The following is a 16494-nucleotide window of genomic DNA, read 5'->3' as shown; positions in this document are numbered from 1 at the left end:
CTAGAAATGGGCTTGCAAAGAAGGGTAGCTTGAATCTCAGGGCTGCAAGGAAATCTGAAGCCACCCGGTCCACTTCTGCTGATGCCAGGGAGATTGCAGCTGAACTGCTAGTGCCAGGAGGGCGCTGTTTTTAAATTGCATTCTACAGACTTGCCTGGAAGCTCTTGCTTGTCTTTCTCAACACTTCCTGGCAGACACCACTTTACCTGGCTTCTCTCCTCTGAAAATCCAGGCCAGGGCCCTCTTATCTGTCCTAAATCGAGATGATTGGATTTATATAGTCCATTGGAAAACTCATGAAACTTCATGTTAGCACACCCGATCTACTACTAGTGCATTTCCGTGATCTTATTCATGTGGATTTCGTTGTGAGAAAATGAGTACAGTAGTCAAAATATACCTTTTATGTGGGAAAAAGAAAAGAAAAGGCTATGCGCCAGCCCCGTTGCAGGACACACTTAGTGTACGGGTGATAAAGAATGACCTAGAAGCCCTCGGTATGCAAAGCTGTCCTCAGGGGTTGGAGAGAGATTCTGAAAGGAAGTGGAAATGTCATTAAAGAATCTGCTTTCTTTTTTCCCCCATTAGCTGGAATCTGGAGTTCCTCTTCCAAGCCCTATGGATTTAATGTACAAAATTTTGGTGAAAAATAAGAAGAAATCGCACAAATCATCAGAAGGAAGCAACAAAAAGAAGCTCTCAGAACAAGCCTCCAACACTTACAGCGACTCTTCCAGTGTGTTTGAGCCCTCGTCCCCTGGGGCAGGTAAGGAGCTGGCAGGCTCTTGTTTCCTTATTATGTGTGGGTTTGAGAATTGCTGCTCTGAAATTAGCTCATAAGGACTTTTCACATTCTTGTTTGGGCGCAGCTTTAAACTGCATTGGTTTTCTTTTGCTGCTACAAACTCGGTGGCATAAAACTACACGAATGTCTTATCCTCCACGTCAGCCCGTGCAGTCTCACTGGGCTAGATAGACTCCAGGGGGCCACAGGCTGCGTTCCTTTCTGGAGACACTAGGAAATCCTATTTCTTGCCTTGTCCAGCTTCTAGAGGCCACCCTCATTTGTCATCTAATGGCCCCATTCTTTCATCTTCAAAGCCAGCAATGTCACATCTCGCTGGCCCTCATTTCCCGCTGACCACAGCCAGGAAAGGTTCTCTGCTTTTAATAACTTGTATCTTTACACTGGACCCAGCCGGATAATCCAGGATAATCTCCCCCCATCTCAAAGTCCTTAACTTAATGTCATCTACAAGGCCCTTCTTGCTGTGTATTCACAGGACATGTATTAACAGGACATGTAGTCACAGGACACAGGACAAAGTCACAGGACATGGACATTTTTGGGAGGCTATGATTCTGGCTACCACATAAACCAAATAGTCTTTGGAATGACCTCATGATTTTAAGCTTCTCAAAGGCAATGATCCCTTGACGTTAATTATAAGACTGGACACAAGGTGCTCACCCAATTTGTTCTCATTGGTGATGCTGACGAGTTCTGGACAATTCTGTTTATCCATATTTTAAAGAATCCTTTTAAAATGTGAAATGGTAAAGTTACTTGAATATCTGTCAAAGCTACTGGATGATGCTTAACATCATTAATTTTCCATTTAGATTTAATTTGAAATAATAAATTTTTGTGGTTGATGATAAAAGAATTCTAAGTGGTCACTGATTTCCTTTGACTTATTTGTGATTTAGTCTATTTTTCATGTTTAGTCAGAATCTCAGTAATCTGAAAAGTACATTGCAAAGATCTCCTGGTTGGAGGGTGGACAGTGGAAGAAACTTTAAGTTTGAATATAGGAAGTTCTTCAATGAAAAGTTAACTAACGTTGGAACAATCACTTTGGAAAATTGCTTGGCAGTATCTACAAAAGCTGAACATATGCACCTCCCATGCCTGAGGGAATTCCATTTCTAAGTATATGCCCAACAGACATGTACATAGAATTGCTTAAAGCTGTACTATTCAGAACAGCCACAAACTGGAAACCAACCAAATGCCCGTCAACAGAGAAATAAATCATGGTACATTCACACCATGGAATACTATGCAGCTATAAAGTCTAAAACTGCACACAACAATATGGATGAATCTCAGAAACATAATGTTGAGCAAAAGAAGTCAGATACAAAAAAAGTATCTACTGTGTGATTCCATTTATATAAAGTACAAAAAAACAGAGAGAACTAACTTATGCTGTTAAAAGTCAGGACATGGTGACCCTTGGTGAAGAAGTGACTGAGTGGAAGCTAAAGGGGTCTTCTGGAGACTGGTTATATTTTGTTTCTTGATCTGGGTGCTAGTTACTAAACCTATGTAGCTGGTGAAAATTTATTGCACTGTACACGTATGGAATCCATACTTCTCTGAATATGCATCATACAGCAATTAAAATATTTTTAAATAATTTTTAAAATTAAAATATAAACTCTATGGCAATCAGGAAAAAAAAGGTTGGCTAAGATTCTAATTTATTTTTTCTTCTATTTTTCTATCTTGATTGTCAATTCCTTTTATTGTTAAGATTAAAATCCTTATCAAATATTATATAATTCTTTGAAAGGTTTTTTTTTTGGTAGTTCTTGAATGTATATTTCAAACATTATTAAACAGTTCTTACATTTTTTCAAAAATAACTTTTGTTCTCAGTAAGAATGTTCTTTTTGAAGTTTTGGAAGGAATATTATTGATAGGCCACCTACTTCCAAGCTCAATTCTACTCCTTGAATGCTAGCAAGTAAACCATGTCTTCCTTTGCCTGTGGGAGCTTGTTTTACCATCTGCCGTTCCCACTACCAGCTCTCTCCCTTATTAACTGGATGCATGATACAAATAATGGTTTTTAGAGGCAGTGAACATTGTTGTTTAATGCAGAGAAAGAGCAGCAATCTGTTAGTAATCGGTAGATTTCCTAAGATAGCCCCATATTCTGTTGCGCAATCTTTATTTATTTCAATGGAAAATTTTGGACATTTTAATATGTAGGTAGGCCCCTGAATAAAGAGCACTGTTAATTTACCATTTGGTTTGTAGTTGTTCTCAGTATTGGGAACTCAAGTAACTTGAAAAACATGAAATGGTTCTTATTTCAAAGCTAACTTATTTCTCATGGCCCTTGTTAGCCAGGTGCCTCTACAGGATTCAGCCTTTTGCCAGCACAGTTGTCTTAAAAACCTTTTTTGAAGTAAGATTTTTTTTATGGTTCAACAGGCTTCCTCCAACATCCCTCCAAAGATTTATAAGGGAATGAGCAGATTCTTGCTCATAGAGTGAAGGAAGACAAATTATTTTTTTCTCACATGAACCAAAGAATGACCTGATTATTTAAAATGACTAGTTTATTGTTGTGCCCCATGAAGCATTGTGCAGAAGATTCTGCAAAATAACTTTTTAAATTACTTGACAAAAAGAAGCTCCTCTTTAATTAAACAATGAAAAATAGTCACAGGAACTTGGAGCAGTAAATATTTGGGACAAATCTTGGGACGTGGTTCCATAGTGTAGCAGTTAGCATGTCTGCTTTACATGCAGAAGGTCCTGGGTTCACCCCGCAGTGGAGCCATGGTCCATTGTCTACGGCTATGCCACCCTGAACAAGCCTGATGTCTGATCTTGTAAAGCTAAGCAGGGTCGGGCCTAGTTAGTACTTGGATGGGAGACTACCTAGGAAGACCTTTTAAAAAAGAAAAAAACAAATTTTGTTTCAACCTCTTAAAAGAATGTATTCCTAACAAAATAAGACATATTTTCTATCTAAAATATAGTGGATTCACCTTATTAACTAAAACAATATCAGCATCATAAAGTGGTTGCATGTGGCTCTCTTTAATTGAACAAGCCATAAATAATAAGCCTTGTTTGTCCCAGTTATCTTTTCCCTTTAAAGATACTTTATGAATACTTTGCTCATGGCTGTCATTTAGTAATCGATTCAACTTCATCAGCAAAATGAATACATTTATAAGCTTCTTGGAAGACAAGTGCCGTGGGCACTGTGTCATTTATATAGATTGAGTAGGGCAGCTAGCTAAGTTTCAGAAGACTGCGAAAGATACTTGTCAATGCAAGTTGACTCATTGTTGATCCAGTGTTGCCATCTACTGGGCTTATCATGCTATTGCACCATGTGAACTCAGAAGTACTCAAATCAATGTAGAACTATGCCTTTTTCACTTGAAAATCTTTTTACATAACTGTTATTACTGGGTCTGATTAAGGCCCAGAGATGTAGAAGAATTTAATGCTTCATACTAGTGAAAATATTTAATCTAGCAGAATCATCCACCAAATCTTCAGAGAGAAAAACAACCCATTGAAACGACTGTTGAAGCCGAATTATGTCTGAGTACGCTAGATTTCCATAATGCAGAATGATTTTAAGAATTCACTCATTTTATCCTACCCTTTTAAATAGAATTTTACCATTTTTCAAGATACTGTATGTATAGTGATTAGACAAGAATATATTCAGCAAATAAGCCTGCAAGCAAATAATAGGATACAATTGGTACCTTAACTGTTTTTGTATAGTCAAGTGTATTATCATAGCCCCACCATTCCTGCACCAGCTCGTATCCTCTTTCTTGACTTCTGCGAGGTCCTCTATGGCCTTGGAAGAGTAATCGCAAGGTCACTGAGTGCTAGCCAAACATCATATTGAAAAATCAGGAAAGAGAAAAAGAGAGAAAGATGGGAAAGTGACAGTTTATCTCTTTTAGGGTGATACAGACCCTGAAAGAGAATGTATACATCAAGAAAGGATACATGTACCATAGAAAACTAACTGTACATGCCATATTTTTTAAATAAAGATAAAAAATGTTAAGCATTTTTTATGGAATTTGGAAATTTCAAATGGTATTCACGAATAAAATTTAGGAAAAAAGTCCACTTCAAATCGTCCATATAGTTCTCTATAATTTATAAAATTTAAACACCCAAAAGAATAATTTTAAAACAAACCGTAAAAGGCCAATTTCCAAGGAAATTTTGGGTAATGCATATGTTATGTGTGCCTCAAACCTGTAAATGTTCACTTCATGATTTTTTATTAAAATTTGACAGGGGAAGCTGATACAGAGAGTGACGATGACGATGATGATGATGACTGTAAAAAATCTTCAATGGATGAGGTAGGTGTCTAAGGCTCGACCTCTAGTCAGAGGCATTCTGCTCATTTGCCAGGCCTCTGGATATAGTCCGTGATCACTTTCTGCCATCTAGTGGTCTAAAGTCACAGTTCACCTTAAAACTTTTTCACTATCCTGTAAACATAATGATGCAGACTTAGGTCACTAAAGGAATAAGCAGGGCATTGAGAAAAGTTCTCTAGAATTAACAATGATGTTGAGATTACCTTTCACCAAATGGGATACCTAGATGGTAAATTCACAATTCGTGACATACAACTGCCTGCTTCAGTTTTTAAGACAAGTAAATCGATCGTCAAATGGTCCAAGTTCAGAGAAGATGTGAGGTTTGGAGAAATGTTCAGAAATATGACAATTTTGGAACTGCTAAAGATACCTATTGACATAAGCTCAAGCATTCCACATAACTTCATGGGCTCAGAAATGTTATTGCACAGAATCTAGAAGTAAATCAGAGCTAGGTCGATTGGAATTTTAGAACTTTGTTTTAGCAGCAGTCCTGCTCAAAAAAATTATACTGAATCTGTTTTCAAATATGTTGGAAAGTATCTGTCTCAGTACTTAAATCTTCACAATTAAGTAAGCAAGGGTAAATGACAAATAATATACTGTTCTTACTTGATATTCTTCCTCATAAATATTTTTTGTAATGAAATCTAAATTTTTAACTATGTTTCCTACTAAATTCCAAGTTACTGTCAGGGAAGAAAATTGTTACAATGCCTGGTAAAGTATTTCTGCTTGAGAATTATTTTAATTATTTATAAATTTTTATCAGTGAATTTTTATAATTTAAAAATTGTCTGACTAAATAGATGGTCCATTTCCTAATGAATACTTCTCAGTTAATGTTTAACTTAATATTGCTACAGGAGTTTTCAAAAGAAACCTTGTCTCCACATTTTCTCATTTAAAAGTAGGAGAAAATATATTAATCTATAGAAGTCTGTCTATAACAATATTTCAGTGTTCGTTTTCTTCTTTATCAAAAACTCTTTCAAAATAATATGTAATAGCTAATAATAATTAAAGTAACATGAGGTTTTACTATGTGCCAAGCAGTGCTCTGAGCTTTTTCACATAAATTAATTAATTCAATAATCGCAAAAACCCTATATGCTAAAGGAACTGATTTTATCCTAATTTTACAGATGAGTACATTGAGGCACAGAACAGTTAAGTAACTTGCCCAAGATGGCACAGCTTCTAAGTGGAGGGTTTGGGACTTCATATCAGGCAATCTGGCTCTAGGACCTGAGCTATTTACCCCTACATTATACTTTACTGTTTGCCTAATAGGCACACGGGAACCATGAAGGGAGGGAAGAAGGGATGTTTATATAAAGAAAAAGAATAGTTGTTTGCCTACCCCAAACCATTTCTACAAGGTAACCTTTTTTAAAAAATAAATAAATTTAGTTCATTTAGTGGTTACCCATGTGCTAATTTTCTCATTGTACAGTGAGTTCTTCATTTATTAACTTAAGACATTCTCTATGGACTTTGTTATGGCAGATGAGTTGTATTTGTAGCCAGTGCTTTTCAAACTTTTCTGTGCATTTGAATGACTGTAGTAAAATGCAGATTCTAATTTGCTTCATTTCTAAGGATCTTCCAGGAGAGGCTGATGCAGCTGGTCCCAGAGAACTTGGGGATTGCCCCCAGACCTCTTTCATCCCGCCTCACACTTGGGTAAAGTGAGGTTTTGCTTTTTCTTCCTCCTGTAATGAACTTTCTACTGGTAATAATCATCTTCAGAAGAGGAAGGATGATTTTCTGCTCTCATGGGTCACGTGATCACTGCCCTGGGAAAATAACCATCAATAATATAACGTTGACTCTGGAAATGTTATTTTTATCCATGCTTTCAGGGGACTGCTGGGAGCGAGGCTATGGCCACAGAAGAGATGTCTAACCTGGTGAACTATATTCAGCCAGTCAAGTTTGAGTCATTTGAAATTTCAAAAAGTAAGTTTTCCTGGAGAGAAACCTCTAATGTAACATATAAAAGTATATTTTAAACAAATGGTAATTAGACTGAAACGTTACCCTTCATAAAACTATTCTGTGCTGGTGAAGTCTTTAACATATGCATGAGTTGCCTATCAGGTATATATATATATATATTATATATTATATCATATCATATCATGTCATACATATTTTAATAACTATATGAGAAAGTATTCCTTGATGTTTCTCCAAAATGCTTACTAGGACTAGGGGCTATACATGGTTACCAGAAAGACATTAGACCAGAGTACAGCTGACTGAGAGTTTCACATTTGTTTTTTGTTTGCAACAACACAGTGGACTCCACCCACTATATAAGGGACAGTGTTGAAATAAACTACCTACCCAGCCCCCAGAAAGGAAGCAGCCAGAGAGTGTTCAGCCCTGATAACTAGAAATAGAACCAGATCAACCAATTCACCACATTCCATTTGTCCAGTCTGTTTTATATATTTAGGAAAATAATCATTAGCTTTGTATCACTTTATGTTTTCTTTTCATCCAACTACATATCCATATTAGGTACAAGAAATATATATATCTTTCCTCCACCTAGGGAAAAGAGCCCTTTTATGAAATTGCATGAAATGTAAGATGCTGTCAGGTTAAGAGAATCCTTGGGACTTTTTAGCTGCTTCTAAGCCTTTGCTCTTAAAAACTAAATTTTTGCTTCAACACAGCAGCCTCTTATAAAGGATAGTTTTAGATATATCATAGTCTAAGCTTCTACATAACACACATGTATAATTGTATAATTTTACCCAGAGTCCTAACTCAGTGGCATATGGTATCTAGATCTCTACAATAAAGAATTTAATTTCCAGTACAGTTTATATATAAAGATTTCAACATTTTCTTCGATGTTAACAATTACTGATGCTGCTTAGCACTGGTTGTTGAATTTGGAATGTCCTTTTTGTATTACTGCAAATTTCATTGACTGTAAAATGAGCTTTCTTAATCCATGAGTCAAAAGCTCCTAGAGGAGCTGATGCATTTGAGTCCTTCAGAACCTGGTAACAAGGGTGTGAGCTGAAGATTTACAAACAAGTGCTTTTATCCTTGTGTTTGATATTATTTTATCACTTTTTTTAAAAAAATGGTACTGCACATATTTTACAAAGCACCTATTAAATGGACTTACTTTTAATTAGCAGTCATGACTCAAATAGTCATATGAAAGTAGATTTTTGATAGGCAAAAATAAGAGAAGAGTTTACCTTACAGATTATTAAATTCGGGAATGTGAAGAAATAGGGAAAGTAGTCTGGGAATGATTAGGAAGAAGTGTGAGGCTTTAATTGTGGAACATAGGCGCCAAAGAGGGGAAAAGGCCTCAAAAGGAACTCAGTTTTAAAAACTGAGTGGTATCTAACCTCTCTGGATGACACCTGTCTTAATACTATATATAACAGTTTGATTTTTTTTGTTGGGAATTGGACAGAGAAGCTGTTTGACTCTTAATCTTTCCAAACTAAGAAAACTTTGTTTTGTTGCTCTCACTTTAATTGGAAGCTTTGATTTCACTTTCAGGATGTTGCTCTGTGTTCAAGAATATTAAGACATCTAGGACATTCACCTCTCTGACCCTGTTATATAACCTGAAAATGAGGCCATCAGACTGGGAAATTTCCAAGGATCTTTCTGCTCTGAAATACAATAATTCTAGTGTCACGTTAGTTGTTTGAACTGAAGGGTACATACAAACTGAGGCGGGTGACAATTGTGGGTATAAAAGAGATTGTCAGCTTCTAGGAAACATACCCAAAGTTTCTTTTGTTAATCCTCAGCAATGGCCGCAAGAAGTAAATCCGGAATTAGAACAAAAGATGTATGAAGGGCCTAAAATTAATTTCTCCATGCTAATGCCACCATGTCCCTAACTTGTATAATCGTAAGCATATCTGGCCCAGGTAGTACATACTAGAAGAAACAACTAACAAGACTCAATTTTTGTTGCAGGTAAATAGTTCACCGAAAAAAAAAAGAAAAAGAAATATGAAGGTCACATTGAAAATTAAGCACCCTAAATTCACTGAATATTTGCCTACTTCTTTTATGTTATAATTTATAACATTGAATTTATTTCTCACTTTTTTTGTTGTTATTAACTTAGAAAGAAATAGAAGTTTTGAAATGTCTTCTTTTGTGGAAACCAAAGGACTTGAGCAACTGACGAAGTCTCCAGTGGAATTTGTAGAGTATCCTTGATTTGACGAATGCCGACTGAATTAGCACAACTGAAGTCATGTGCTATTTAATTTTTGTTTTAAATAAGCAGAAGAAGAATGCATGAAATGGCTTAAGCCAGTCACCTGAGCATGATAAATTGTTACAGGTTTCATATGCAACTCTGAATAGGGTAGCCTAGCCTATGGAAAAGAGAACCGGACTTGGAGTAAAGGATTTCAAGATTATTTTTACACCATCAAGCTCTCTGTGCTTTGACAATTTGCTCAACCCTTCTGAATTTTCTTGTCTGTAAAACAAAATAATGATACCACTTTATGGCTAGCTGTTCAGGTGAGGGACAACATATGTAAAGTGTGTATGTGTGTACTTTATACCTGTATAAGATATGTGTAAAGGGTGTGTGTGTGTGTGTGTGTGTGTGTGTATAAACCTGATGACATCTTACATCTTGGATATGTAATAGATGTTCGATCAAAAAATAGTTGGGACAATGATATGAGAATATAAGTATATATTACTAATAAAGGTTTTGTTAATACTTCTGACAACAAAATCTTTTTATTATTATCCATGAACCAAAATAAAATGAAACAGGTCTTTAAATATTTTTGATAAAATTAATACTAAATGTCCCAAAGAGCTCAATTTCATGAAGCAAGTTCTAGAATAAAAAGTCTGTTTTAAAATTCATCAATAGGAGAGGGAACAAATGTAAACTCCATAAACACAGTCACACTATAAAAATCATAATCATTAGTATTCATTAAGTAACTGTCTATGTGATACTGCTTTTATTATATGTTTAATTTAATACTTACAAAAGTCCTATGATATAGAAAATGTTCAATTTATTTTATAGAAATACAGAATATAGAAAGTGAGGCACAGAAAAGTAAAATAATTTGACCTAGACTATACAGCTGGCAAGTTCGGGAGTTAAGGTTCAATTTCTAGTTGGCCTGACGCCTCAGCCCAGGCTCAGAACCCTAACTAACCTCTGCCTAACTTGGTGATAGGAACAGTCATTTGTGTTTTAAAGATATAGTTGTTCAATAACTAAAAGTTTCTCAGGATGGAAAACTGATGACAGTAGGAACCAAAATACAAAATGAGGTCAAAATCTTCTGAGCTATATTCACCTTGTTAACATTCCCAAAGATAACTGTATGCAGAGAGCATTTGAAAAATAGCCATACAGTTCATATTATCTGTTTCTGCCAAACACAGTATCATTCTCACATGACTTGACACGTTTGAGCTCCCTTGTGTGTCCTTAGTCCCTAACCCTGTCCTTAGTAATCTCCCCAGAATCAGGTTGACTTTGACTCAGCCATTTTTGCTACCTTACTAGTTTTCAACTACAAGGCTCTGCAAAGGTGATGCCACGTTTATATTATAAAAGCATATTTATTCAGTTTGTTCGGCAAGCTTTTTACATATTTCGCCCACTAGCCCAATGAGATCATCGATATTTAGTTCATTTTGCCAAATGGAGAAAGATGGAAGGTGGCCTCTCAGTTAATATTTTTGGCTAATTGTTTTTATAATTGTATTCACTACTTAACATGATGGTCCAGATATAACAAAATGCAGCTTAGCAGGATATATCCAAAAGGAACACGTGTGGATTCATCTAACTATATGCCTCAGCTCTTCTGGAACGCGGGTTGTCAAATGGTCGCACTTAACTTCCAAACGATGGGTAAGTAGCACAGCTCATGCTCATTTCCATTCTATTATGAAGTCACCTTTCCAAGTGTGCACAAACCATTCCCAAGGAGAAGAAGTTGCCAGACTTGATTGGAACAAATATAAGCAAATTTCAATGAAAGAATCATCAATGTAAGAAAAGGTGAATTTTGAAAATTGAGAAATTGTCTTCAATACTTGTAAACAAGTCTTTATTTCTACTAGTTTTGCATTATTTTCAAAAAAAAATTGTTCTACTTTTTAAAGTAACATTTTTTTTTTTGTAGAAAATTTGGAAATTCAAAAAAGTATCAAGAAAGAATAAAACTGCTAGGAACGCTACCACTCAGAAATTCAACACTGCTAATTTTTGGCTTTGTAATCTGTAAATATTTTTTTAAGCTATGTGTATATATACATGCTTTTTCATTTTAATATACAGATATGAAACTTCATATGAAACTTCTGTATCTGTATATTAAGCACATTTCACAATTTACTAAAACCCATTTCCTATCACTGACCGTTAGGGAATGTTTTTTATTATAATGCTCTGAGAACAGACTTGAATATAAATTGTCAAGTCTATCTCCTAATGTTCTTTTGGAAAAGTTCCTCAGAGCGATTCTATTAAAAGATGTGAATGTTCTGAGAATCTTTGTGCAAAATGCCAATTTGTCCATCAAAAATATTGCTCTAGATTTCTCCACCAACAATGTATTATGTGAGGTGTTCCCACTCATTTGACATCTTGGTTCAGTATTATTAATAAATAATATTAATACAATTTCAGACAAAATATTATCTCACGTGTTTTTATTTCATTTCTTTGATTATTATTAAAGGCGGATGTTTTAAATGTTTTTTTTATTTTTATGTTTCTGCTTTTATAAATGTGTTTTGATTTTTATATTTCTGCTTTTATGAATGTGTTTTGATTTTTATATTTTGGCTTTTATGAATGCGTTTTGATTTTTATATTTTGGCTTTTATGACTTGCCTATTCATAACTATTGTCAGTTTTCCTATTCATCTTTAACAGCACTTTTTATATAAAAGTCAAGTTGTCTTATTTAGTGAAACAGATGAGATCAGATTAATGTTTTGTATATGGAGTCTTGGCTTACTTTTATGATTGAAGACTCCCCACCCCAAACCAGATTCATTTTTATTTCTCTTTCTCTCATGGATTTTTTTGTAATTTATAATTTTACATTTTCACTTATCCAAATTTAATTTTGATATATAATCTCAGTAGGACATCAATTCTTTTTTTACACTGACCTGGAATTACAACTTAATAGGCATTTATGTTGTTCACTTGGGTCCATTTTTTTAATTTATATTCTTCTCCATCAATAAATTTATCTGCATTCCTGGAACTGGTAACTCACTGTTATTATTGTAATGTTTAATATAATATTACTTATTATTGTATTAAAAGTGGAAATTCTTCTTCGAGGCTATTAATTTTCAGTTCTTTTCTTGCCATTGCCAGTAAGATTCCTGTTCCAGATGAATTTACTTAAATTATTATCTTGTTTCCTGCTCCCTCACAGGAAAAATAAATGAGATTTTGATTAAATCACATTAAGTTTATAAATCTATCTGAAGAAAACTGACATCCTTACATTTTTAGTTTTTTTTAATCACCGAATGTTTTTCTCTTCACTTTAAACATTGTTATGTTGTCCCTCGGAAAAATTACTCATCTTTATTAGAAATCTAGTTTCTTTAGATGAGATACTTTTTTTTAACATTATGTTTTTAACATTGTTTCTAGATATTAATATTTGTATATGTATATTATAAATAAACTTATTTTATAAATGACCATCTTCCTAAGCTCTTAGAACATAGTCTATTTGCAAGCAGATTCTATTGGTTTTTTCAGATACACAATCATAATTTAATCACATCTACTTTTCCCATTTTCTTAAGACTTTGGACTGACTGTTCTAGGATAACATAAAATAATAGTACTAAGAGTGGGCACCTTTCTCTTCATGTTGACACTAATACAAATTTCACCTTTGTGATATCTCTGAGTAGATGTTGGCTGTGACTACGAGACATATTAACACATTAAAGAAGTATCTAACAGTGTATTAGAAATGTATGTTAAATGTTATTAAATGTCTCTTTGACTTCTATTGAGATGATGATTCTTTTGTAAGAAAATGTGAAATTATATTAATAGATCTCCTAATATATAATTATCCTTGTGTTCCCGGGATAAAGTCTACTTGTATATTATTTTTTAAAACATATGATTTGCTAACGTAAATTTTTAGGCTTTTTAATTTTTTCAGTATGAGAAGTCCATCACTTTCTTTTTTTTTGTACTTTTCTAATTATAATAGCTTAATAACACAACAGGTAAAATTTCACTTATTTTCTCTTCTCTAAAAGTTATTTGTTTTTTGGAACTTTGAAATACGTCTACCATCACCTCTTTATTGTTCACCTCAATAGAAATGAGTTGTGACTCAGATAACCTGTAATAAATGACAGCTTCTCAAATTCTTGATTACTTTAAAATGTTGTTTTTTAAAACCCTAGTAATCGCAATTAGTGTGGACATTCATTTCGTACACTGGGTCTTAGGAAAACTTTGACCAGTAATCTTCGTTCATTAGAAATGAGTCAATTTGTAATTAGGAATGCAGATTTTAGAAAGGAAACTTTTTTCTATAAATTAATAAAAGGAAAATTATAGCATCCACTGTTGGCGAGGTGTGGGGAAGTCCATCCTCAAAAACATGGATAAAAGATTTAAAGTGGTTTAAACTGTCTAAAGGGTATTTTAGCAAGATTTAGTTAAAAGATTCTTCAACATGCATACCTTTTGACCCAGAAATTTCACTCCTAGGAAGATCATTAATGATATCGTTAAAGATTTCACCACAACCATGTTTATCAAAACATTGTATGTAATGGTGAAAATTTAGAAGAGACTTATAAGTGTGTCCAAAGAGGAGCCTGTGTTAATCCATTTACTCGAATGTACCTATTCGAAAGAATTTTATACAGCTCTTAAAATTGAAGCAGATATTGAATGAAATGAACATACTGCATGCTCAAAATATATCTGGAGTAGAAAAACAGAATGTACACCAAACTGTTGGCAATAGTTTATCTCTGGATTTGTAGGTTACAACTCAACTTCTTTTTTTTTTTTTTTCCTTATCCGTGTTTCCTAAGTTTCTACAGTGAATAAATATTTCTTTTTAAAGGGGGGACAAATTGGACTGTAATACAATCTTACCTTCTTGCTCTAAATTTAAATAGTCACATTAAGGGTTGTGTTTCTGATATGCAGACCTGGCTATGCAGATAAACATGGGGATGTATGAATACAATGGGAAAAGTGGCTACAGATTAAAGCCAGAGTTCATGAGGAGACCTGACAAGCATTTCGATCCATTCACCGAAGGCATTGTAGATGGGATAGTGGCCAACACTTTATCTGTTAAGGTACGTACATCTCCACTATAAAATTGTCACCTATAAAAGTCTTGAACATTACTTATTTTACATAAAGAAGTAGTCACTCTGTAACAGTTTCACTAATTAATATTTATCCTAGGTTTATTGAGCCCATTTTTACTTTAAAATTTATGTCATTTTATACTGAAGATTAAAAATTAAATTTCAATGGAGTGTTTCACAATTATATCTTTCGAAATTATTTCACACCATATATCTAAAGAATGGAGTTGGCAGAATTAGAGCTTCAAGATTATATTTATTTTAGGAAATTGTTTTCAGCAAAGGATGTTTAATTTATGTCATTTGATTAAGATAAACTCTCAGGCATCACATGCAAATAAAGTGTTATTTTTAGGATCCTTGTCAATGTTGTTGTAGTTGGTCAAACTAATAATATTTTGTCTTTGTTTGCCAGTTCATCTTGTTTCATACATGTTGGCTTACTTATTTATTCTTTCTTGAAAAGTCTACTGTGACAGTGTAAGTGCTTATAAAACAATGACATAGAGACAGGAAAGTAAGTTGAGGGAAACAATTGAGTCCCAGAAAAATGTAAACTGCTACCTGAGTCTATGTTTTAGAGTTGTCAGTTTGCCCTAAATGGACAGGTGTGATGCAGTAGAGACCTGCCTTTTATATTACAGCTGGAACCAAGATGTGGCTCATATCTGTCCAGTGGTGCCTTTGTTTCGATCCTCTGACGTAGTCTTTATAGTACCAGAATGGACTTGCAAGCTCAAATGGTATTCCGCCATCCTCTTGCACTGATAAGAACATGAGAGTCCTTATCATTAAATTTAGTTAAGGACTTCTGCTTTGATCAAACATCATAAGCACACAAAATATTTGGTACATCTGAATTCCCAGTGTGACTCACATAACCTGGAAGTTTCAAACATGTTGTAAAATGTCTGTTGAATTGTTCTCATGTGGAACTTCAAATTAAACAGAGAGATTGTTGCTTGCAGATCCCATGCATCCAGGCTAAAAAGAACATTCAGGAGAAATGAGTTCAGCATCTTTTTATATGTTTTTCGGCCATCTGTATGTCCTCTTTGGAGGAATATTTATTTAGGTCTTCTGCCCATTTTTTAACTGCATTTTTCAGTTTTTTTGGCAATAGGTTGTATGAGTTCTTTATAAAGTTTGAATATTAACTCCTTATTGGATGTTCTCATTGGCAAATATCTTCTCCCATTCAGTAGGATGTCTTTTATTTTGTTGGTGGTTTTCTCTGCTGTGTAAAAAAAACTTTTTAGTTTGATGTAGTCCCATTTGTTTATTTTTTCTTTGTTTCCCTTGTCCAAGGAGATACATACCGAAAAAAATATTACTAAAAGCAGTGTCAAAGAGTTTACTGCCTATATTTTCTTCTAGGAATTTTATGGTTTCAAGTATTACATTTAAGTGTTTAATTCATTTTGAGTTTATTCTTGTATATGACATAAGAAAGTGGTCTAATTTCATTTTTTGTATATATTTGTTCAGTTTTCCTAACACCATTTATTGAAAAGACTGTCTTTACCTATTGTATAACCTTGACTCCCTTGTCATAGATTAATTGACCATATTTCTGGGTTCTCTATTCTGTTCCATTAATCTACATGTCTGTTCTTATAGTAGTACCATGCTGTTTTGATTACTATAGCCTTGTAGTATAGTTTGATATCAGGTAGTGTGATACCTCCAACTTTGTTCTTCTAATAAGCTTTTTCTCTTGTAACATTTTTAAGTATTGCAAAAACCTTTATACTCAGTTGACTAAAAAAATAATCTTTAACATTTAATAGATATCTCTTAAATACAAAAGGCATAATCTCATCAAACTTTTGGTAGTGGTTCATTTATTTCTTTCCATAAAACTCTATCTTATTAATTGCCTCCTTTTAACTCCAACATTTTCAGTATTCTTCTATTAATTCTTTACCTGAAAGAAACATT

At 34.0% G+C, this 16494-nt stretch overlaps 1 protein-coding gene across 1 annotated transcript in view; it reads left to right on the top strand.

The window, feature by feature from the left end:
- The window catches only part of PLCB1 (phospholipase C beta 1), a 411190-nt gene that overhangs the window by 276720 nt on the left and 117976 nt on the right, over nt 1–16494 (top strand). The window contains 6 exon segments of the mRNA XM_039874578.1: nt 489–766; nt 5081–5148; nt 7038–7134; nt 9296–9380; nt 10950–11074; nt 14384–14538. Of these exon segments, the coding sequence (XP_039730512.1) occupies nt 489–766; nt 5081–5148; nt 7038–7134; nt 9296–9380; nt 10950–11074; nt 14384–14538 (808 nt within the window).

The sequence above is a fragment of the Pteropus medius genome, unplaced genomic scaffold (assembly GCF_902729225.1).
Source record: "Pteropus medius unplaced genomic scaffold, Ma_sr-lr_union100, whole genome shotgun sequence".
NCBI classification, from domain to species: Eukaryota; Metazoa; Chordata; class Mammalia; order Chiroptera; family Pteropodidae; genus Pteropus; species Pteropus medius.
Note: the sequence above shows the minus strand (reverse complement) of the source record. Positions and strands in the feature narration are given on the sequence as shown.